At 46.3% G+C, this 24242-nt stretch overlaps 1 protein-coding gene across 2 annotated transcripts in view; it reads right to left on the minus strand.

Annotated features, from left to right (window-relative positions):
* The window catches only part of chst11 (carbohydrate (chondroitin 4) sulfotransferase 11), a 243637-nt gene that overhangs the window by 147890 nt on the left and 71505 nt on the right, over positions 1–24242 (minus strand). For both annotated transcript variants that reach the window (XM_038780802.1, XM_038780801.1), the window contains exon 2: positions 5994–6079. In XM_038780802.1, the coding sequence (XP_038636730.1) occupies positions 5994–6079 (86 nt within the window). The remainder of the gene's footprint in view (positions 1–5993; positions 6080–24242) is intronic.

The following is a 24242-nucleotide window of genomic DNA, read 5'->3' on the forward strand; positions in this document are numbered from 1 at the left end:
TCACCATGCCTACCCAACAGCACTCTGGGACTTCCTTCACATGGATTGTAGCGGTTCACCATGCCTACCCAACAGCACTCTGGGAGTTCCTTCACATGGATTGTAGCGGTTCACCATGCCTACCCAACAGCACTCTGGGACTTCCTTCACATGGATTGTAGCGATTCACCATGCCTACCCAACAGCACTCTGGGAGTTCCTTCACATGGATTGTAGCGGTTCACCATGCCTCCTCAATAGTGATCAATGCTCGGCCTGGCCAGGAATACCCACAGCACCAAGAATGGATTAAAATATAAACTATAATCTGCGTTTCAGCTATAACCTAGTCGTTCATCTGGACTTGCTTTTCCAACTCTGTATCCTGTATGATATCTCCATTAAACAGAAAACATTAAACAGATTAAACAAAGCAGTGGGCAGCAAGATCAATTTGGTGCCGAGGGAACCAACTGAAATGTGTAGTAGATTTAACGTCCCCTTAAGCTGGATTGACCAATGTATTTATCACCATATTAACATACTGGTACATTTTGTGCATGCAAAATATATATAGAACTACACTGAATTAATGCAGGTCTCATGGCGCAGGGGGTAGAGTTCCTGCCTCTGAGACAGAGCAGCTTTAGATTTGGGTCCAACCCAGGGCTTGATGACCAAGAAAGATGTGTTTATAACAAGGCCAAATAGGTTGAGTATCAGTCTGTAAATCCTGCCACCACACGGCAATGGCAGGCAGTGAGAGTGGGAAGGATTCCTAATCAGTCATGTGATGTGCTGGATGTCAGAGCCGCTATCATCATTATCTGTAAATCCAGGCGACAACATGCATGTAAACGGGGATGTTGTCACAGCAACTTGGGTTCCCTGATTGAACTGTAACGTTCCGCCACCACCAAATTGACTTTTCGGCATAGAATTAGGACACTTGGCCCAACAAATCTATGCTCTGCTTCAACCTCTTCCCATCCAACTTCAAGTAACCCAAGCAACGTAACATGCAAGGTTGTATCAATAACCAAACAGTGTGACAAGCAATTCCACTGAGTACAATCGGAGTTATAACTTGACAAACTACTTTAAGGTTACACAATAAATCTGTTCCTGAAGTTTGGAGCAAAATTCGCTTTCAGAATGTGAGGATGTGGGTCGAATTTTTGTCGAGACATTGGCCGCAGGGAGGGCTAGTTAAAGTAAGGTCAGCCACTTAATTGTCCGATCCTGCTACTTTCTTGCGATGTCTCAATCTTAACCTGATCTTTTGAGCTGGCATGTGGGAGCCTACCAAGCAAGTTCCATCTTTAAATATGTATATAAAACGCTAATAGTATCACTCTGTGCCAGGAAAGGCCCAGGCAAGTAAGTGTGGAAATATTTCATTCTACATTTGCTTGTGGGGCTGAGTGCTTCTTCAGGCCTGACACAAAGCCTCTAAAGGGTGTTGCTTTCCCCCAGCAATGATGGCCTGGTACTGGCTCCCTCCTGGCTCTGAGTTTCTACACACACGCACTCATATCCGCCCCCCCCCCCCCCCCCCCCCCCCCCCCCCCCCCCCAAATCTAGTGGATCAGGACAGGTTCGGGCACAGGGTTCTGCAAAGAATTACTGTTGATTTGCTGGTCAATCTCAAGACTCCCAGAGGCACTGCTCTTTTCGGGGCTTGAAAAAAGACCCCCCCACAGCCCCGCACAGCTCCCCGCCAACATTGCCTGCCAATCACTTCGACATACTCGGAATGTGCCAGAACTGAGAGATGGAGGGTGTTGCACACATCTGCAAACTCCAGCCAGTGTTAATAATAATATCTTCTCGGCTTGCAACCCAGATGACGGAGGCAATGACAATGCTGAAAAGAAATCTTGGAAAAATAAATCATCCTGGTGAGACAGCCATGAGAAATCTGAATGCTAGAATGTTGGATCTCAGCATCAGAGCTAACAAGGACAGTGAGGAATACAGGGCAATGTTATAGTTGTTTTAACACTTACTGGAGCCATTGAAGGACATTGCAATAATGATATCAACTTGCAGTGATTTGTTTACTGGAGAGAGCAACAGTTGGGAAATATTTTATGCCTCGCGTGTTCCTTCTCAGACTCAGTCCTCCTTTATAATAAATAATCTTTTTATTGTCACAAGAAGGCATACATTAACAATGCAATAAAGTTACTGTGAAAAGCCCCTAGTCGCCACACTCCGGCGCCTGTTCGGGTACATGGACAGAGAATTCAGAATGTCCAATTCACCTAACAGCACGTCTTTTGGGACTTGTGGGAGGAAAACTCCTCTATGTTGCTCAACTGGGGTAAACATCTAATTCAAACTGTTGTTGTGTAGTTGCCTCAGTGCTTCTTAAAGCTTAGGGACCATCCCTCCCACAACGTTAACACTGCTAATTATGAAGTATTTAAAGCACAGAATTAGGCCAACAATTCATGGCTGTGCTGATACTCTGCAGGAGCCTCAACTCCGCCTTCCTCATCTAACCCCATCAGTGATGGCACAACCCTTGGCTGCTTTTCTGCAGCAATGCGCGCTCTGCACCTCGTACCACCAGCTCCCAGCACCCAGACCTAAAGCAGCTGACGTTAACACCAGGGGGAACTTGGCAAATCGCTACGGTTTATTCGCAGAGCAAAGACGCAGGCTTTTCTCACTGGCAGCTTCTGCGCACCGTGGCATGGGCACGGCAGTGAGTTCAATGCAAAAAGCAGCTGCAGGGCAAATCTGCCGTGAGACAAAACAAACTGTGACCTTGTGTAACCCTTCTAACACTGCAGCAGACTTGACACAGTAAGAAAAGTGGGAAATTTTGAGTCACCGGCTGGTATAAAATAGCACAGCAGTCTGGAATTCTCAATCCAAATGATGTGCATTGCAACAAAGTGCTTACAAACTTACTTTACATAAGACTGAAATGCTGAATGCACAATCTAATTAAAATTCCAGAGACCAAAATATCAAGTACTTGAATGGCATGAGGGCAGCACTGTCAGATAGCTTGGCAAAGCTGGTGTTCAGAACAATCCACCTGGTTTATAAAGCACTTCCCTATCGGAACACCTTTATCATTAGAATTTCCCCTTGAAAGCTTTACCACACTCTTAATGGAAATGTGCTCGGTGAGCCTTATTTGGAAGAAAGGAATGTAAGCCAACAAAACATTGAGCTATTTCTGATCCTGAAATGATGAAGTGATACATTTAGATGCAAGTTACACACAATTGGGGCAGATCTCGGCTTTGCACAATAACACAGAACTGCTGACAATGAGGAAGAACCTCATTCTGCATCTTCCCTGCTTCTTGTTTCCATTGAGGTCAACCAGGAGAAATGAGAAATAGGCTGCTAATCATTGAAGGGGCAATGGCGGTGGGGTGGTACAGTCACCGGACTGGTCATCCAGGTGCCCCGGCTACTGTTCTGAGGACACGGGTTCAAATCCCATCATGGGAGCTGATGGAGTTTAAATTCAATTAATAAAATCTGTTTTATTAGATTCGTTACTGGGATTCAATTCTAGTAATGAATTCATGGAAACCCATGTCCTTTATGGATGGAATCTGCCATCCTTACCCAGTCTGGCCCACCACTGGTGTCCACCATCATTCCCACATGCAGCACATCACCTGCCTCCTACCTTTCTTGTGTTTTATTTAACTAATTAGGGCTCAAGTTTAAAAATATCACTTTACTTTTATCTGTAGTTATAATAAGTATTTGAACTAATTTAACTATTACATTAATGCGATACTTGTATCTCACCAGTACCAGTTTAAATACTGCCCCGCTTAAAGGGATACGCTTGAAATCTCGCCAACAAATGACATACCTGCTTGCCTAATGAATGCCTTTGAATACTCACCAGCTTTTGGAGGCTGAAATAAAGTAGAAACTCAGGGCGGGATTCTCTGATCCTGAGGCTAAGTGTTGATGCCGTCAGAAACGCCGTCGCCTTTCTCGACGGTGTCAACACAGCCCCGGATCAGCAATTCTGGCCCCGACAGGGGGCCAGCAAGGAGCTGGAGCAGTTCACGCCACTCCAGCTGCTGATCCGGCCGTGGAATGGCCGCCGGGGGATGCGCGCATACACACTGGGTCCGGCGCGAAGCTGCGCATGTGCTGTCCCACCGGCGCGATTTCACATGCGCGGTGTCTCCCTTATCTACGCCGGTCCCGACCCAACATGGCGCAGGAGTACAGGCACCGACGCAGAAGAAAGGAGGCCGGGAGACAGAGAGGCCAGCTCGCAGATCGGTGGGTACCGAACGCGGGCCGGGCCACATCGGAGGTCCCCCCAGTGTCGGACTCCACCTCCCCCCCCTCACAAGCCACTCCCAGACCCTTCAACGCCGAGGTCCTGCCGGCTCAGAGCAGGTTAGAACGGTGCCGGCGGGACTCTGGTTTTTTTTAATGGCCCCTTGGCCCACTCGGGCCGGAGAATCGCGCGGGGGGGGGGCGCGTAGAGCACCTCCCAACCGGTGCCACGCCGGCCCCACTGGCGCTGATTCTCCGCAGCGTCCCAGTGTCAGAGCGGTGTGGCGCAATTCACACGGCCCGCCGGCGATTCTACGACCTGGCCCTGGGTCGGAGAATCCCGCGCTCAGTCTCCCTCTGCACCACGTTCCCACCGGCACCTAATTTCCAAATTAGCACTTGTTTCTTGTTGTACACCGGCCTTGTCATCTCCACTCTGTGCTCCCACATAATTAGCCACATGATCATTGTGTGGTACGGAATGGGAACAATTAAAAGCATTCAATCTGATTCCTGCATGTAGTCAATTGTCAGGATTTTTAAATTATCATAATTTTTAAAAATTCCTTCTTGTTCCTTTCTGTCTCTGTTTTTTCTCTACACTGTAGTTACTTTCCCTCTCTTTATTTCACTTTTTATACCCGATTTAACTGTACTTCATTATTTTTCTGTGACATTACTCCGTGACTTGTTCAATCCTTAAATTTCTTTGGCTAAAGATTTAGATGTTGATCCCATAATTTACACCAGACCTTACACTTCCAGAATGTTACACAGCAAAATCATTTGGTGCTGAAGAGGAAACAATCTAATGGTGCAAACTTTACTTCAGCGAGTTCCTGCTCGATAAATAATGATTAGCAGGTCAAGAGGTCTTTCACTTTTAGAGGAATTTGCAATCCAATTTACACCCACTAAGGTAATAGTCTTTCACATTTCAGCTAGAGGCTGTTCAGAGGTAGTACATTCTGTCGCTTTCCTCAATGTTTTTCCTTACTGTATGAAAGCTCTCCTGATGGTAAAATGCACTTTGGCAGCTGGACTCGTCAGAAACTAATACCCAAGAGCAAGGAAATCAAATATTATCTTGTGAGAACGACAAGGCTTATTGTGTCATTTAAATCCTATCACTAAAGTGAACATTTCCATTGCTAAGGAGGATTCTCTTTGGGTTATAACCAGGGTAGTGCGGGTGAGCTTTCGGTTTGAGATAACAAACTAATCCCGCACTCCGGGAGGCTATGAACAATCGGGGTGGGATTCTCCGTCCGTTCACGTCACCCGGATTCTCCGGTCCCGCTGCAGTGAATGGGAGGTTTGGCTGAGCACTAGATTCTCCGTCCTCGCTAGCAACGGTAGCGGGGCGGACTGGCAATGGAGAATCCCGGCCCAGTCTAATTCAACTTTCACCATTGCCATATTTCAGGGCTTTACAAAGCACAGTATAAAAATCCAACAAGGGACAAAGTGCATTGCGACAATCAGGAACTAAATGCTTCGCTCAATCTGTGAAACTCCCTCCGTGTAGATTTGTTCCTGTACAAACATTTTCAATAGAGAAAACCCCTCTGGGATCCTTTGTATAATCCCAGTAGCCAGATCAAAGCAGTCTGAGTCTAGCATTCCCTGGCACCGTGCCACCCGTTGAATTGGGGACTTCCTCGTTGGGTGGTGGATTGCTGTCTGTATGTTTATGTTAGAGTGAATTGCAAGTGTCTGGGCCACAGGGTACTCACCTGGGTTGGGTTTTGGAGCTCTTGTAATGGGGTCCTTGATCCCTTCCTGCAGCAGATGTCCACCCCAAATGGCGTCCGGCGCATCACTGCAACACAGAAGGGAACAGATGGAGGTTTGAAGCAAGCAGTTCATCTGCAATTCATTATTGGCAGCATTCTTGTGTCTGAGTCAGAAACCGATGATTTCTGGTGCCACTCCTGAGACTTGAGCGCATGTTCTACTCTGACAACCCAGTGTACTGAGGGACTGTGACACTAGTGGATATATCATCTGTCAGGTGAGGTGTTAAAACTGAGGCCCCCCTCTGCCCTCTCTCAGGAGGATGTAAAAGGTTCCCATGGAACTGTTTGAAAGAAGAGCAGGGGAGTTCTCCATGGTGACCTGGTCAATAACCATCCTTCCATCAGTATCAAATAAACAGTATTCTGGCCATTATCTTACTGCTGTTTGTGGCGCCTTGCTGTGCTCAAAAATGGCTCCCACGTTTTCTGCATTCCAGTAGCTACTACACTTAAAAAAGTAAAATTGGTTGTAAAAAGCATTTGGGCGACCAGAGATCACGAGAGGCGCAGTAGAAATTCAACTCATCCATTCTCTTCACAATGAATGAAATATATCAATATATTTGTGATATGGCACAGCGGTTAGCACTGCTGTCTCACACCACCAGAGACCTAGATTCAATTCCGACCTTGGGTGACTGTGTGGAGTTTGCACATTCTCCCCTTGTTTGCATGGGTTTCCTTCGGGTGCTCCAGTCCACTCCCACAGTCCAGAGATGTGCAGGTTAGGTGGATTGGCCTCAGTGTCCAAAGATGTGTAGGTTAGGTGATGGGGTGACCATAAGACATAGGAGCAGAATTAGGCCACGTGGCCCATCGAGTCTGCTCCGCCATTCAATCATGGCTGACATTTTCTCATCCCCATTCTCCTGCCTTCTCCCCATAACCCCTGATCCCCTTATTAATCAAGGACCTATCTATCTCTGTCTTAAAGACACTTAGCAAATTGGCCTCCACAGCCTTCTGTGGCAAAGAGTTCCACAGATTCACGACCCTCTGGCTGAAAACATTCCTCCTCATCTCTGTTTTAAAGGATCGTCCCTTTAATCTGAGATGGGGTCCTCTTGTTCTGGTTTTTCCTACAAGTGGAAACATCCTCTCCAGGTCCACTCTATCCAGGCCTCGCAGTTTCTTGTAAATTTCAATAAGATCCCCTCTCATCCTTCTAAACTCCAACAGAGTTTAGACGCAGAGTCCTCAAACGTTCCTCATACGACAAGTTCCAGGGATCATTCTTGTGAACCTCCTCTGGACCCTTTCCAAGGCCAGCACTTCTTCCTTCGATATGGGGCCCAAAAATGCTCACAATACCCAAAATGGGGTCTGATCAGAGCCTTATACAGCCTCAGAAGTACATCTCTGGTCTTGTATTCTAGCCCTCTTGACATGAATGCTAACATTACATTTATCTTCTTAACTGCCGACTGAACCTGCACATTAACCTTAGGAGAATCGTGACCAAGGACTCCCAAGTCCCTTTGTGCTTCTGCTTTCCGAAGCATTTCCTCATTTAGAAAATAGTCTATGCCTAGATTCCTCCTTCCAAAGTGCATAACCTCACACTTTTCCACATTGTATTTCATTTGCCACTTCAAGTACTACCTGTTCCTCTAGAGATCTTTGTATCATCTGTAAACTTAGCAACAGTGCCTTCAGTACCTTCTTCCAGATCATTAATGTATATTGTAAAAAGTTGTGGTCCTAGCACAGACCCCTGAGGCAAACCACTAGTCACCGGCTGCCATCCTGAAAAAGACCCCTTTATCCCCACTCTCTGCCTTCTGCCAGTCAGCCAATCCTCTATCCATGCCAGGATCTTACCCTTATCACTATGGGCTTTTAACTTATTTAACAGTCTCCTATGCGGCACCTAGTCAAAGGCCTTCTGGAAATCTAAAATCACGTCCACTGGTTCTCCTTTGTCTAACTTGCTTGTTATCTCCTCAATGAACTCTAACAGATTTGTTAGACACGACCTCCCTTTGACAAAGCCGTGCTGACTCAGTCCTATTTTACCATGCACTTCCAAGTGCTTCGCAATCTCATCTTTAATAACAGACTCTAAAATCTTACCAATGACCGAAGTCAGGCTAACAGGCCTATCATTTCCTGTCTTCAGCCTCCCTCCCTTCTTAAACAATGATGTTACATTAGCTACCTTCCAGTCCTCTGGGACCCTTCCTGCCTCCAGTGATTCCTGAATGATCATCACTGATGCCTCCACAATTTCCTCAGCTGTCTCTTTTAGGACCCTGGGGTGTAGTCCATCCGGTCCAGGTGACTTATCCACCTTCAGACCTTTCCGTGTCCTCAGAACCTTCTCCTGCACTCACCTCTGCCCCCTGGTTCTGCTGGAGCTCTGGCATCCCACTGGTGTCTTCCACCATGAAGACTGATGCAAAGTAACTATTCAGTTCATCTGCCATTTCTTTGTTAAGAGGATAGGATGTGGGCCTAGCTACATGCTCTTTCAGAGTGTCAGTGTAGACTTAATGGGCCGAATGACCTCCTTCTGCACTAGGGATTCTATGATTCTACTAAAATTGTTCACAATTTACATAGATGATTGGGAGTTGGGGACCAAGTGCAATGTGTCCAAGTTTGCAGGCGACACTAAGACGAGTGGTAATGCAAAAAGTGCAGAGGATACTGGAAGTCTGCAGAGGAATTTGGATAGTTTAAGTGAATGGGCTAGGGTCTGGCAGATAGAATACGATATTGACAAATGTGAGGTTATCCATTTTGGTAGGAATAACAGCAAAGGGCATTATTATTTAAATGATAAAATATAAAAACATGCTGCAGTGCAGAGGGACCTCGTGCATGAGTTGCAAAAAGTTGGTTTGCAGGGGCAACAGGTGATTAAGAAGACAAATGGAGTTTTGTCCTTCATTTTTAGAGGGATGGAGTTTAAGACTAGGGAGATTATGCTGCAACTATAGAAGGTGTTAGTGAGGCCACACCTGGAGTATTGTGTTCAGTTTTGGTCTCCTTACCTGAGAAAGGACATACTGGCGCTGGAGGGTGTGCAGAGGAGATTCACTAGGTTAATCCCAGAGTTGAGGGGGTTGGATTACAAGGAGAGATCGAGTAGATTGGGACTGTACTCGTTGGAATTTAGAAGGATGCAGGGGGGATCTTATAGAAACATAAAATTATGAAGGGAATAGATAGGATAGATGCGGGGAGGTTGTTTCCACTGGTGGGTGAAAGCAGAACTAGGGGGCATAGCCTCAAAATAAGGGGAAGTAGATTTAGGACTAAGTTTAGGAGGAACTTCTTCACCCAAAGGGTTGCGAATCTATGGAATTCCTTGCCCAGTGAAGCAGTTGAGGCTCCTTCATTAAATGTTTTCAAGATAAAGATAGATGGGTTTTTGAAGAATAAAGGTATTAAGGGTTATAGTGTTCAGGCGGGAAAGTGGAGCTGAGTCTGCAAAAGATCCCTAGGCGGCTAGGCATGGAGAAGCTTTCAAAGAAATATACGAGTTAGGAGCAGGAGTAGGCCACTCGGCCCTTCAAACCTGCTCCCACTTTTAATACGGTCATGGCTGATCTATCTGTAACCTCTCCCAGATAATCATTTGCCACCCCCTCTTTAACAAGAAACGTGACGCTGAAGAGGGTTACAGGGATAGGGAGGAACAAGCCATGGCAATTTAGGGTGCATTAATACAACCATAGTGTGGGTGTGTGAAACTAATTTGCTCTTATATGTTAATTGAAGAAAAGGGTTACTCGGATTGTCCGGAAGCCTGTTAACAAAATACTCCCATTGATTTCTCTTAATATAGTAGAAATCTTAACCTTTAGCCTATGCCTGTTAAGCAGGGATATTTATGTCAATTTAAAGTACCACTGGGCTTTTGACCCAGGGATGACCTTAAAGCAATGGCTACTCACTTCAGTAAATCTAATTAAAGGACAAGCCAGAGTGTACTGATCGGCTGATAACAAATGTAGGATAATTTTATTTGAACAAAAGGTAAACATCTAAGGATGTATCATCAGTCAAGGAAACAGTAGATTGGTGCAAAATGATACTGAATCAAAGACAGACTTAAACCATTTCACTTGGTGGAATGATAATTATGTGTAACTACAGCAAAACTATCGGTAAGATAATAAAGCAGGGCAGTTATACCGGTCTACAGAAAACAAAACAGTTAAAGCTAACACTGTGGCACAGTGGTTCGCACTGCTGCCTCACAGCGCCAGGGACCGGGTTCAATTCCGGCCTTGGGTGACTCTGTCTGGAGTTTGCACATTCTCTCCATGTCTGTATGTGTTTCCTCTGGGTGCTCTGGTTTCTTCCAGCAGTCCAAAATTGCGCAGAAAAAGTGGATTGGCTATGCTCAATTACACCTGAAGGTCCAAAGATGTGTAGGTTAGGTTAAGGAATTGGGCATGACAGTGGGCCTAGGTAGGGTGCTCTTTCAGAGGGTTGGTGTCGACCCAATTGGCTTCCACACCTCAGTGGGGAGGGGAAGTTGGATAGACGGGGCCTTCATTAACTCAGCGAGTACTGGAATTGCACCCGCGCTGCTGGCCTCGCTCTGCATCACGAACCAGCTGTCCAGCCATCTGAGGTAAACCGGCCGCCATTTTGGCATGGTAAAACACATCACAGTAGTATAATCTTTTCTTTTAAAAATCTTTTTAAAATTTAAAGTACCCAATTCATTTTTTTCCAATTAAGGGGAAATTTAGCGTGGACAATCCACCTAGCTTGCACATTTTTGGGTTGTGGGGGGCGAAACTCAAGCAAACACGGGGAGAATGTGCAAACTCCACACTGACAGTGACCCAGAGCCAGGATCGAACCTGGGAACCTCGGCGTCGTGAGGCCACAGTGCTAACACACTGCGCCACCGTACTGCCCTTACAGTAGCATAATCAAACAGCATTTGGCACTAAGTCACATCAGGACATTTTAGAATGGATGACCCTAAGTTTGATAAAAGAGGTAAGTTTTAAGGAACATCTTACAGTGAGATCGTGAGGTGGGGAGGTGAGGGGGGGGGGGGGGAAGATATTCCAGAGTTGAGAGCTTCGGTAGCTGAAGGCCCGGGTGCCAACGGTGAGGACAATAAAAGATTGAAAGTCAAAGGAACTGTTTCTAATTAACTGCCATGTTCCTTTATCTCGCGCTTGTTGATCCCTTTGTAAATCAATCAGCACTGTTGACATTACGAGAGAACCTGACCGACCAAAAGGGAGTGGAATTGTCAGATACAGCTGAAGTGATAAAGCTTGCCGAAGCATCTTCAGTTAATAACTGTATCTCTGCTGCTGTTAAACTTCAAACTCTCTGACTCACTAATCCTTTCCCTGCCGATGCTACCACAGAAATCTGTCTGAACAAGACTTTTCATAAAATAAATCTGACAGAAGTGCGAACAAAAACATATGTTAATACATCATAATTATGAAGCTGTTTCTTAAAGAGTCCCATATGTCAAGATTGGCTCTAAGCTTCACAAGTAGCAATGCTACTTCTCAAAAGGTTCAGGATGTGGGTGTCAGACCATTGGAACTCTGTTTCATCGAATATATGACCTGTCTGCTGGTTGTGAAAAGCGCAAATTAAATGCAAGTCTTTTTTTTTAGCAGTTTCATTGCAGTTAGTTCTTTAAAAATGGAGTTGGGTGGGGGTCATGGGGCGGGGTGGTAGAGAAACACTGAGAAACTCTTGTTCGGTCAGTAGCATTTCTACGCTACATATAACACTGATGTGCTGAGGCCATGAAGAAAGCAAGCTATTTGTAATGCCCAAAACCACTTTTGTCAAACAATTGTTCTTTTTTCCCCCTGTAAAGCGCACCAGCGTTTAACGGGGAGGCTGGGGGGAGGGGGGGAGGGGGGGTTTGGTAGCCAGAGTGCACAAATTTAATGCCATGTAATTAGCCACAGTCCTTGAGGGACCTTAGGCATATCTCTGTTAGAGAGAGAGAGAGAGACAAGTACAGCTTGAGGGACGCCAATCCACAGCAAGCGAGTCCCAAGTCAAATTCAGCTGGAGTAGGCATTGAACTCGCAACCGTTGGTGCCCTTCTACTCGACTCTCTAGACATCGACCAACTGAGCTAACTGACCCCCCCATGTGCCGTTTTATGAACCGGGGAGAGGTTCCAATTTGTTTTTCCCACAGAAAGCTGTTTTCATCAGGAATGCGTTGTCAAAAATGCTGGTGTGAGCAGCTCCAGTGATAACTTTCAAAAGGCTTTTGGATACATACCTGAAAAATAAAAATTTGAAGAGCCATGGGGAAAGAAGAGCAGCATGGTGGCAGAGTGGTTAGCGCTGCTGCCTCACAGTGCCAGACACACGGGTTTCTTCCGGGTGCTCCGGTTTCCTCCCACAGTCCAATGATGTGCAGGTTAATGCTGCAAATAAATGCTGGTCTAGCCAGCGATGCCCACATCGCTTAAATGAATTTTTAAAAAGGTTGCTAGGCTAAATTGACCCCTTGGTGTACAAAGATGTGCACGTTTGGTGGGTTCACAGTGGTAGGGCAGGGGAGTAGAACGAGGTAAGGTGTTCCTTCAGAGGGTCGGTGCAGACTCAATGGGCCAAATGGCCTCCTTCTGCAATGTAGAAATTCTGTGACTCTAAGGGGGTGAAATGGGACTACTTGCAGAACTGGTTCCAAGCATGTTGGGCTATATGGCCTCCTTCTGTGTAGTGTGGCTTTAGTATTCTCGGAAACTGCACCCATAATATTCTTCATAAGAATGTTCCTCGTTATTCATTGAAATTTAAAGGTCAGGGAGTACTACTGCTGCTTCGTGGGCTTTGAAAGTGAATTGACTGAGCAGACTTGCATTTGTGCATCCTCCCCTGACCTATAACCTGACCCCATTGACCCAGCATGACACTGACAGACTCAAGAGGCTTCATCATGAGAGAGAGAGAAAGGGAGCCTTGAATGAACTTAGGGGAGATTGCATCATCCTTCAGATTTAGGAACTGGTCCTTATAAGTATTGTCTTTGCAAACAAGCCCAGAGCATGAAAAGCAAACACTCAATTAAAAGAAAACATCAGTCACACTCATGTCCTGTAATGCTACATTATCTGCAAATTTCTCTCAGCATTTAAAAATATTTGCCTATCACCAAAGGAGGTTGAGCCCGATTGCAATCGGCCATGTTTATATTCTACAATAGAATTGTTTGCTTAAAGGCACTGATGATGGAGTTGACATGCCACGTACAAGATTAAAGACAGGGTTGCGGGGGAGTTGTAATCTTTGCCACGTTTTTGCATACACTCGGATTCCTGCTCGCGTAATCAATCATCTGGAATAACTGCTCCACTTGCCTTGCAGCTCCTTGACTAGCAAATTACTGGCTGCATCAAATAGCGCGCTGTCCAACACAAAGATACTCCAGCATATCTGAAAAAGGGTGTCAAAGAATCCGCGGAAAGCACGCTGAGCTCGACTAATCAAATTGTGAATCTTGGGCAGAGAGGCAGTGCAGTCAATTTAGATGTAGAGAATTGGGCAGTAAAGGAAATTGGAAGAGGCACGTATCATCAGCAGCATTAGCGGTAGAAAAGAGATGTCTGGGATGCCACAGTCCTGAGAAAAGCATTGTTAAAATAAGGCGACAGGAGCAAGACATTCCATGGTTCAGTCAGAATAATAAGCGTTCAAAACAAAAACCAGCAACCCCTACTCCAGTGACTTTTAGAGCAAATTTATTGTGTTAACGGATTCCAAGTTGAGTAACTCCATCTTTGCATTTTTTTTTCAAATTATTTTTTTTTCCAATTAAGGGGCAATTTAGCGTGGCCAATCCGCCTCACCTGCCCATCTTTGGGTTGTGGGGGTGAAACCCACGCAGACACGGGGAGAATGTGCAAACTCCACACAGATAGTGACCCAGGGCCAGGATCAGCTCCGTAGGCAGCAGTGCTAACCACTGCGTCACCGTGCCGCACCCATCTTTGCATATTACAGCAATTGTGCCACAATTGTTTAGGTAATACTGCTGGCGGTGCGTTTTCCCATACTCCAGATTGCTAACAACTTGCCTTTCCGTAACGCCTTCAGCCTCATAAAAACACATCCCAAAGGTGTGAAATTAGAGGAAACGGTTTTGCACACAAGTTTGGAACTCCCTTCTGCAAGTGGCATTTAATTGATCGATTGTAAATTTTAAATCTGGGATTGATAAGATTATTGTTATCCAAAGGTATTGAGGGATGGGGGTATATGTGGAGTTAGATTGCAGATCACATTGAATGACATTACAGGCTTGAGGAGCTAGATGTCCTCCTCCTGTTTTTGTGTTAACAGATACAACTTGACACTGAGCCATGTACGGGGTACTAGGACAGGTGAAGAGGCAGTTTTTATGGGGCGTTTTAGACAAGAATAGAGAGCAGAAGAGACAAGCAGGAAGATTTAAGGAAAGAGCTCCAGAGTTTTTGGTCCAGACAGCTGAAGGCACGGCCACCAACGATGGAGTGATAAAGCGGGGTAGGCCTATGAGGCTACAATGGGAAGAAGGCAGAATTCACCAAAGTGTGCATGGCTGGAGAAGGCTACATCCCATTGAAGGTTTATGAGATAGTTGGGGGGAGTAGGGGGGGGGGGGGGGGGGCAGGGAGGGGAATATTTATGACCTCCACCATGACACTGGAACAGTGTTGGCTGAGAAGCTGTGACACCTGTAGCCAATGTGGAATATTTGACCATAGTCAATGAGTCGCAGCCATGAAATGTGCGACGGTGAGAAATCACCTGGGTACCCACACTGGGCTGGCAATTGGGGTGGACCGGGGGGGGGGGGGGCAAAGTCATGCATGGACCAGCAGCAGGAATTAGGAGGGATTAGAGCCAAATGCTCCGTTTAAAAAGCCAGCACAGGCTTGGGTCAAATGGGTTGAAAAGCCTCCATCTAGGAATTCCGTTTTGTTTTAATGAACGGTTGGAATCTATAATTACTGGAATTAATTTGAAACGTACAAAATATGATCGAGCAATGCAAGCCACTGTGAGACTGGCTAGAATTTAGCTATGGGTGTCGTTGTGGTTTATAACATGTATCAGCAATGGTAAATTTCAGATATGCCATACAAATGCCCACGCCCAACTATAATTGCAAGTAATTCCTTGATCCACCCCTCAATATATTATTGAAGATCTGCCCTGCTGATGGGTTAAGGAGGCAGTAGTGTAGTAGTAACATTACTGAGTTAGTAATCCAGCAACTTGGGTTAATGCTCTGGAGGTATGAGTTCACATCCTCCCATGGCAGCCAAAATGAAAAAGGTAGTCTCATTAATAATAATTATGAAACTACTGTTTTGGGTAAGCCCATCTGGTTCATTGATGCTCTTCGGTAGTGGGAAATCTGCTATTCATACCTGGTCTGCACCATGCATGAGCAAAAGCTGCTGATTGCTCTTTTCTCATGCAGTTAAATTGTTGTTCCCTTTGAAATTCAGTACTCTTGCATCTGTCCTGATGAGTCCAAGATGAAAAGCTTCGACAGCAAGTCTCTTTTTTTTCAGCAAGACTTAAGTTCTGCGCTACCGAGAGTCATTGTTGCAGTGTAGGAGAGCAGCAGCCAAATACACACAACAAAATCCCATGAACAATGTGATTTCGGATATGCCATGTGACCATCTCTCTTAGTGACAATAAAACCAAAAAATGCTGGATAAACTCAGCGGGTCTGGCAGCATCGGTGGAGAGAAATTACACGGATCATTTAGATCTGAAACTTTAACTGCTTTGCTCTCCACAGACGCTGCCAGACCCGCTGAGTTAATCCAGCATTTTATGTTTTTATTTTAGATTTCCAGCATCCGCAGAATTGAATTTTTATCCAGCAATATTGTTTGAGGAATAAATATTGGCCAGGACACCATTGAAAACGGCGTTGCCCTTCTTTTGAAATCGTGCCATGGGATATTTCACAGACACCTGAGAGGTTGGTCGGGCGCTCGGCTTCATGTCTCATCCAGCAGACAGCACCTCAGACAGTGCAGCATTCTGTCAGAGCTGCAGTGGAGCATCAACCTAGATTCTGTGTTTAGGCCTCTGGAGTGGGGCTGATTAATTCATAGCTGTTCAAACTCACTGGAGCTTTGTGGAATGTAATGAGTTTAATTCTGCAAACCTGCCACACAAAAATCTTTAATTACATCAGACCCATTCCTCGACCATCTCACATGTTCTACCAGAACCTTGGGAAATAAAAATAGGATGTGTCCTGCCACACACAAAGGCTAAATCCCTTCCTTGCCATGTTTGAAGCTTGAGGATATTATTATTCTGTAATCATCCCTTGTCTCGGTGACTATGTGTGTGCGCAAGGATTATCTGGGAAAATGGCTCAGCATATCCAAACCAGATCAAATCCTCTTGGCGGTTTTATAAAGGTGCCTTGCCAGTAACATGACTGCATGAGAATTGTACGCTTCAACTCTGAAAGTTTTTTTGCAATTTATGGAGAGTGTGAGGGAAAATAGATTATTAAAAAATCTTGCCTTGGCTGCAAAAGTGAGTGAAGCGAGACCACAAGGTAACATATATAAACAGATACACCTCTAGTTTAGGAAAAGTTGGTCTTGATCAGATTGTGAAACAAGTAATATTAGTTACTTGCAGAGGAGACCTGCGCTCATTCAGGAACAGAAACGCCATGACATCTCAGCCCTTTTACAGCCAATGAAGTACGTTTGAAGTCCCAATCGTGTCCACTGCAACTTCAGGCACTGCTGGGACTAGAGGGCTGCCGGCCATTCAGATTAACCGGCAGCTCTCAGACATGGAACTTCCATCTGACTGAGAGGTACAAGTCCCATCTCCAGTCAATCAGCGCGCGTTGGAGTGATAAATAGCACAGGGCAGCCAGTATCAGTGGCAGTGCATTCACGTTGATTCCTCGGATGGCGAGAAGGGAAACTCCTCCTTCCAAAATAACTTGGCCATCAGATTCCGAGGGGGCTTGACAGGGTAGATGCTGTAGCACAAGTGGATGACAGGACAGCACAGCAGCACAAGTGGATAGCATTGTGGCTTCACAGTGCCATGGTCCCAGGTTCAATTCCCCGCTGGGTCACTGTCTGTGCGGAGTCTGCACGTTCTCCCCGTGTCTGCGTGAGTTTCCTCTGGGTGCTCCGGTTTCCTCCCACAGTCCAAAGACCTGCAGGTTAGGTGGATTGGCCATGATAAATTGCCCTTAGTGACCAAAAAGGTTAGATGGAGTTATTTGGTTACGGGGACAGGGTGGAAGTGAGGGCTTAAGTGGGTTGGTGCAGACTTGATGGGCCGAATGGCCTCCTCCTGCACTGTATGTTCTATGCTGAAAGGATGTTTCCCCTTGTGGAGGAATCTAGAACTAGAGGAGACAGTTTTAACATATGGGCTTGATTCTCTGCCAGCGGGATTCTCCGTTGTGCTGTGGGTTTCCTGGCGGTGTGGGATGGTCACAATGGAAAATCCCATTGGCAGATGGTGGGAACAGAGAATCCCGTGGCCGGCGAGGGCGCGCCAGCCAGGAAAACGCAGCTGGAAGACCAGAGAATCCCGCCTATAGAGTCTTCAATTTAAGACAGATGAAGAGGAACTTCTCCTCTCAGAAGGTCGTTAGGCTTTGGAATTTTCCTTCCCAGAGAACAGTGGAGGCTGGGTCATTGAATTTATTCAAGGCTGAGTTAAACAGATTTTGATTGACAAGGGGATCAAGGGTTATGGGGGGAACAGGCATGAAAGTGGAGCTCAGGCACAATCAGATCAGCCACCACAGTATTGAATGATGGAGTAGACTTGAGGGGCTGATTGGCCTACTGCAGCCCCTATTTTGTTATGATCTTGCATAATCAGGTCAGGTGATCCAAAGCTTGGTTAAACAGGTAAGTTTTAAGGTGTGATTTAAAGGAGGAAAGCAAGATAGAGGGTTGGGGAGGTGTAGCGAGCGTATTCCCAGGATATAGAGGCTGTAGGCAACTGAAGGTATGGCCGCCAATCAGGGTTGCTCAAACATTGGCCAGGACAACATGCAAACTCTTCTTCAAAATAATACCATGGGATCTTTTACAACCGCAAAAGGGCAGACAGGGCCATAGTTTACATCTCATCTGAAAAACAGCACTTCCTCCGTCATGCTCAAATCCTGGAATGCGACTTGAACCCAGACCTAGTAACTCAATGATGAGAATGCTGTCCGCGGCTGACACGAACACCAGCTTGCGGTCATTACCACCCCTTTACCACCAGATGGAGCAAGCTCAATTGACCCCCCCCCCCCCCCCCCCCCCCACCCATCCCGCATACTCAGCGGCTGATCTGCTACAGAATGGAATCAGACAGCCTTATTAGAACTTGCTTGATTTTCAATGCGTTTATTTTTTACGCTTCAAAAATAAACAATTGCTTGGAATACAGAACTGGACTATCACTGAAAAGAGAGACATGTTGCCAAAGCTTTTCATCTTGCACTCATCAGGATACTTCTAAGAATGTAAAATTTCAAACAATCACAATTTATAACATGGAATAAAAAGGTACTAATTGGATTGACAAGTTGACTTTGATTGCCCTGCAGTGGAGAAAACAATAGGAAACTATAGGCTCCCGGCTGATTAAAATAAAACACAAGGCTTGAACATATTCCTTTTGTTTGCAGAGAACAGCTATGCATCTATTATCTTCAGCAAGCATAAATGAGACAAGTTACAAGCTCAACTGATTATCTTAAATTGGGGATTAGTGTAGCGTTTAGCACACTCAAGATTGCTCAGTAAGTGCTGCCCAGTTGCAGCATCATATCGAACAGTAGACGTTTTGTTTTGGGTTTTGCAAGCTGAGCTGCTTTCCCCATGGTAATGCCTCAACCAATCAGGATCGACTTTCCAACCCAATCAGTACCCTTTTTCGATGATAGTATACCCTGTTGTGATCCTTTGAAATTTGGCATTCTTGCATTTGTCCTGGTTTGTGCAAGGTGAATTGCTTCGGATTTGGATTTGGATTTTGTTTATTGTCACGTGTACCAAGGTACAGTGAAAAGTATTTTTCTGTGAGCAGCTCAACAGATCATTAAGTACAGGAAACGAAAGGAAATAAAAGAAAATACATAATAGGGCAACACAAAGGCAATGGCTAGTCGGCAGGGGGCGGGATGGTTAGCCCCCCCCGTAAAGGCTGATCACGTGGAATGTGAGGGGTTTGAATGGGCCGGTCAAAAGAGCGCGCGTTTTCGCGTATCTAAAGGGGTTAAAGGCAGACATAGCAATGTGTCAGGAGACACATTTAAAGCTTGCAGATCATACGAGATTGAGAAAGGGATGGGTAGGCTAGGTGTTCCATTCAGGGCTGGATTCGAAGACCGGGGGGTAGCAATTCTGATCAGTAAGGGTGTGGCATTCGAGGCTGGGAGAATTGTGGCAGATTAGGGGGGCAGGTATATAATGGTGAGTGGGAGGGGTCCGGGTGGTGTTTCTGAACATCTGCGCTCCGAATTGTGATGATGTGGAATTAATGAGACGCATGCTAGGCAAAATCCCGGACTTAGAGTCACACAACCTGATCATGGGGGGGAGTCTTTAACAGTCATTGACCCCGAGCTGGACCGGTCAAAGTCCAGGACAGGGAAGCGACCGGCAGTGGCTAAGGAACTGAAGGGTTTTATGGAGCAGATGGGGGGGATAGATCCCTGGAGGTTGGTGTGGCCGAGAGCAAAGGAGTTCTTTCTTTTTTCTCCCACGTTCATAAGGTTTATTCCCGCATAGACTTTGTCTTGAGCAGGGCGTTAATCCCAAAGGTGGCGGGGACAGAATACTCAGCAATCACAGTCTCGGACCATGCCCCGCAGTGGGTGGACCTGCGGCTTAGTGAGGAGAGAGGGCAGCACCCACTCTGGAGACTGGATGTGGGGCTGCTGGCGGATGAAGAGGTTTGCGGGCGGATTAGCAGGAACATCCAGGATTACCTGGAAACAAACGATACGGGTGAGATAGCAGCGGCAACGGTCTGGGAGGCTCTGAAGGCAGTTGTCAGGCAGGAACTCATCTCAATTCGATCCCATAGGGAAAAGAGAGAAAGAGCGGAGAGGGAGAGACTGGTGGAGGAGATACTCCAAGTGGATAGGAGATACACGGAGGCCCCCGAGGCGGGGCTACAGAGGGAGTGGCGGAGTCTGCAGGCGGTAGCACAGCTGAGGAAGGCAAGGGGGACAGTCTATGAGTTCTGGGAGAAAGCAAGTAGAATGCTGGCACACCAACTGCGAAAGAGGGAGCCGGCCAGGGAAATCGGGGGAGTAAAGAATAAGGAAGGTAGCATGGTCTTGGATCCGGGGGGGAAGGTAGCATGGTCTTGGATCCGGGGGGGGGGGGGGGGGGGGGGGGGGGGGGGGTGAGCGGAGTCTTTAAGGAGTTCCAAAGTAAACTATACAAGTCGAAGCCCCCCACGGGAGCGGAAGAGATGAGCCAAATTTTGGACCAGTTGAGGTTTCCAAAGGTGGAAGAGGACCTGGTGGAGGGGCTGGGGGCCCGATTGAATTGGAAGAGATTGTCAAGGGTATAGAGGACATGTAATTGGGTAAAGCCCTGGGGCCGGATGGTTACCAGGTAGAATTCTGGAAGAAATTTTTGGAAATATTGAGCCCACTCCTGATGAGGACCTTCAATGAGGCTAGAGAGAAAGGAACCCTCCCCCCAACAGTGTCACTGGCCTTGATCTCACTCATTCTTAAATGAGGGAAGGACCCGGAACATTCCAGGTCATACAGGCTGATTTCGCTTTTAAACGTGGATGCCAAATTGCTAGCTAAGCTTCCGGCCACAAGAATTGAGGATTGCGCCCCAGGGGTGATAGAGGAAGACCAGACTGGGTTTGTTAAAGGCAGACAACTCAATACCAATGTCCGGAGACTTTTGAATATTATTATGATGCCCTCAGAGGGAGGGGAGGTGGAGGTGGTAACAGCGGTAGACACAGAGAAAGCCTTTGACTGGGTGGAGTGGGAGTACCTGTGGGAAACGCTGGGGAGGTTCGGGTTTGGTGAGGGCTTTATTGGCTGGGTGAAAATGCTGTACCAGGCGCCTGTAGCAAGTGTATGCACAAACCGGCTGAGGTCGGGGAGCCTCGAGCTTCACCGGGGAACGAGGCAGGGGTGTCCCCTCGCCCCGTTACTATTACCCCGTTACCTAGGACAAAGGTTCGGCGCAACATCGTGGGCTGAAGGGCCTGTTCTGTGCTGTATTTCTCTATCTCTATCTATTTGCCCTAGCTATAGCATAGAACCGCTAGCTACGGCACTGAGAGCCTCAAGGAACTGGCGTGGACTGGTTGCAGGGGGGGGGGGGGTGGGGGGAGGGTGGAACATCGGTTCTCGCTATACGCGGATGATTTGCTCCTGTACATTTCGGACCCTGTAGAGGGGATGGGGGAGGTTCTGTGGATCCTGAGGGATTTTGGTAGTTTTTCAGGGTACAAACTGAACATGGGAAAGAGCGAGTTGTTTGTGATCCAGGCCAAGGTGCAGGAGGAGAGACTGAAAGAGCTGCCGCTCAGGATGGTAGCGAAAAGTTTCATTACCTGGGTATACAGGTGGCCAGGAAATGGGATGGCCTGCACAGGCTCAACCTGACCCGGTTGGTGGAGCAAATGGAAGGGGAATTTAAAAGGTGGGACATGCTCCCGCTGTCACTGGCAGGGAGGGCGCAGACCATGAAAATGACTGTCCTCCCCAGATTTTTGTTTGTCTTTCAGTGCCTCCCCACCTTCAGCCCTGAGGCCTTTTTTAAGCGGGTGAGTAGGATCATTACGGGCTTTGTGTGGGCAGTTAAGACCCCACGAGTAAGGAGGTCGGGGGGGGGGGGGGGGGGGGGGGGGTTGGCGCTGCTGAACTTTCGCAACTACTACAGTACTGGGCGGCCAATATAGCTATGATTAGGAAGTGGGCGATGGGGGTGGGGTTGGGGGGGGGGGGGGGGGGGATATATGCAACTCTTTCTTTCAACAGGAATTAGCATCATCTATGTTCCATAAGGGTCAGCAGTTCCCCTCCCCCACCAGAGCACTGAAGATAGGCATCTAGTCCACTGATACACTTGTAAGATTGAAGTCATTGTGCTGCGAGTAAACGAGATGAAAAGAAAGCTTTCCCAAACATTTATTTATGAATGTGGTGGCCCTTTAAATGCAGGCTACCATTTAATGAGGAATGTAAATTTGAACTTTTTTAGCTCGTTAACACAGTCAGGAAGTCCTTGGTATCTTGATGGGGGAACTTAATGCGGATATCAATAAACATCAAGGTTGCAAAGGCAATTATGCCCAAGGCACTTGGGTGTTGAGAATATAATGAAGATCATGTCAATCTTACAGGAGGAATCTGTTATTCTGAACTAATGTGTTACCGTTTGACTGCAGAGTAATTCATTACAGAATTTCACTTGAAACAGTTAGGATAAATTGAATAGAATTTCTAAAAATTAAATGCAAAGATAATACAACCAAGTACTTTAATATAAAGATGTGACCATTTGCTCTATATTTAGTCAAATTACCGAACCTCCTTCTACAGCACCTTCCAAATCCATGACCTTTACCACCTAGAAGGACAAGTGCAGCAGGCACAAGGAAACATTACCATCTGCAAATTACCCACCAAGCCACACTCCAGCTTGACTTGAAACAATTTGGGGTGGAATCTTAACAGAATGTGGCAACGAGTCAGGCTCAGATTAAAAACTGGATTGTAACTCTCCAGTTGGACAGACACGTTTTCTCTCTAGACCTTGAGCCTCTTTGAGGAACCGTTATGAGTGGGTGGAGTTTACACCATTACACTGGTGGGAAGGGTGGGGGGTGGGGGCTGATAGAACCCCCCCACCCCCCACTCCGCCCACCCCCCCCCTCCCCCAGGGGGCAATCCTTAACTTTGTGTCCCCGGAGGGATCTCCTCGACTGCATCCTGTATTTCAAAAGTTGTTGTAAACCTCGCCAACGTGATATGAATATTTAGCGAGGTGGGGGGGGGAGAAATCATGTGGTGGAGACGGCTGTTCGTAATATTAAAATTGATTTCAGCCATTTAAATGAAGTTCCTGCCCTCGTGGCAGCGACGGCGAAGGACAGGGGAAATTGGGAACTCTCCAGAGATTGTGGGCTGAAAAATCGCCGCCTGTATCACTGTCGGTGGGTCAAAATCATGGAACGCCCTCTCGCACATCCCTGCAACAGAACCAAGACCACATGAACCGCAGCGGCTCAAGTATGCGGCTCACCACCACCGTCACAAGGGCAATGAAGAGGGGCCTTGCCAGAGATGCTCACATCCCATGGAACAGTTAAAAGAAAATATGAGTTATTCAATTTTTTCAGACTGTAAGACCATTGAACTATTAACCTGACCTTTTAAGCATTTTGTTTCCCGTTGCCAGAAATGTAAACTGATTGTTACAAACCATCAGCAATATCTATTTAGAATTCATTCCAAACAAAGCAATTTCATGCAATTAAAAAATGTCTGGTGGTTTCAGAAAAAGATTTGAAACAACGGTGCTTCAGCCTCTGAGGAATGTCAAGGCTCACGTAATGAGGGCAATCGGGATGAGGCAGTGCTCATGAACATTTCCAAGCATTTTATATTTGACGAGTTCTTTCATTAGCCCCTCCGAGTTTTTCATATCCTTAATTATCTTCAGACTTTTGTGAGTAAAATGATCATTTAATAGCTCCGAAGATTAGTCTATTTCGGAAACTATTAATCATCGCTTGCAGGCCTTTTCTATAAGCAAATTTAACTGAAGTTTTTAATACTACAAAGGGGATTTGATAAGGCAAAAAGGCAATGGGCTTTTTCCTCTGGTTGAGATTTGAAGAGGAGTAATCTACTTCAGATAGTTGCTAAGAGAGTGAGAAGAGGGATGTAGGAACAATCTCTAAATGCACAGGACTATTGGACCACAGGATATTTTAGCTCTCTGCTGAGGCAGAAGCTACAGGGGAAAGCTGATAAATATTTAAAACAGACCCATGTTACAGGCTATGCGGTCTGATTTCAGGTTGCTTTAACAAAAATCTAGCACTGACCTCCTTCATTGCAGTAAACCTCCACAGTTCCACTATTTCAATGTGTTCGTAACTGGTTTAATTCACCTGGAGTTTCTTCCAAACTACTTCCCCATAATCGTGATGGCTTAAAATCGCCTCAATACCC

The sequence above is a fragment of the Scyliorhinus canicula genome, chromosome 20 (genome assembly GCF_902713615.1).
Source record: "Scyliorhinus canicula chromosome 20, sScyCan1.1, whole genome shotgun sequence".
In the NCBI taxonomy this organism is placed as follows: domain Eukaryota; kingdom Metazoa; phylum Chordata; class Chondrichthyes; order Carcharhiniformes; family Scyliorhinidae; genus Scyliorhinus; species Scyliorhinus canicula.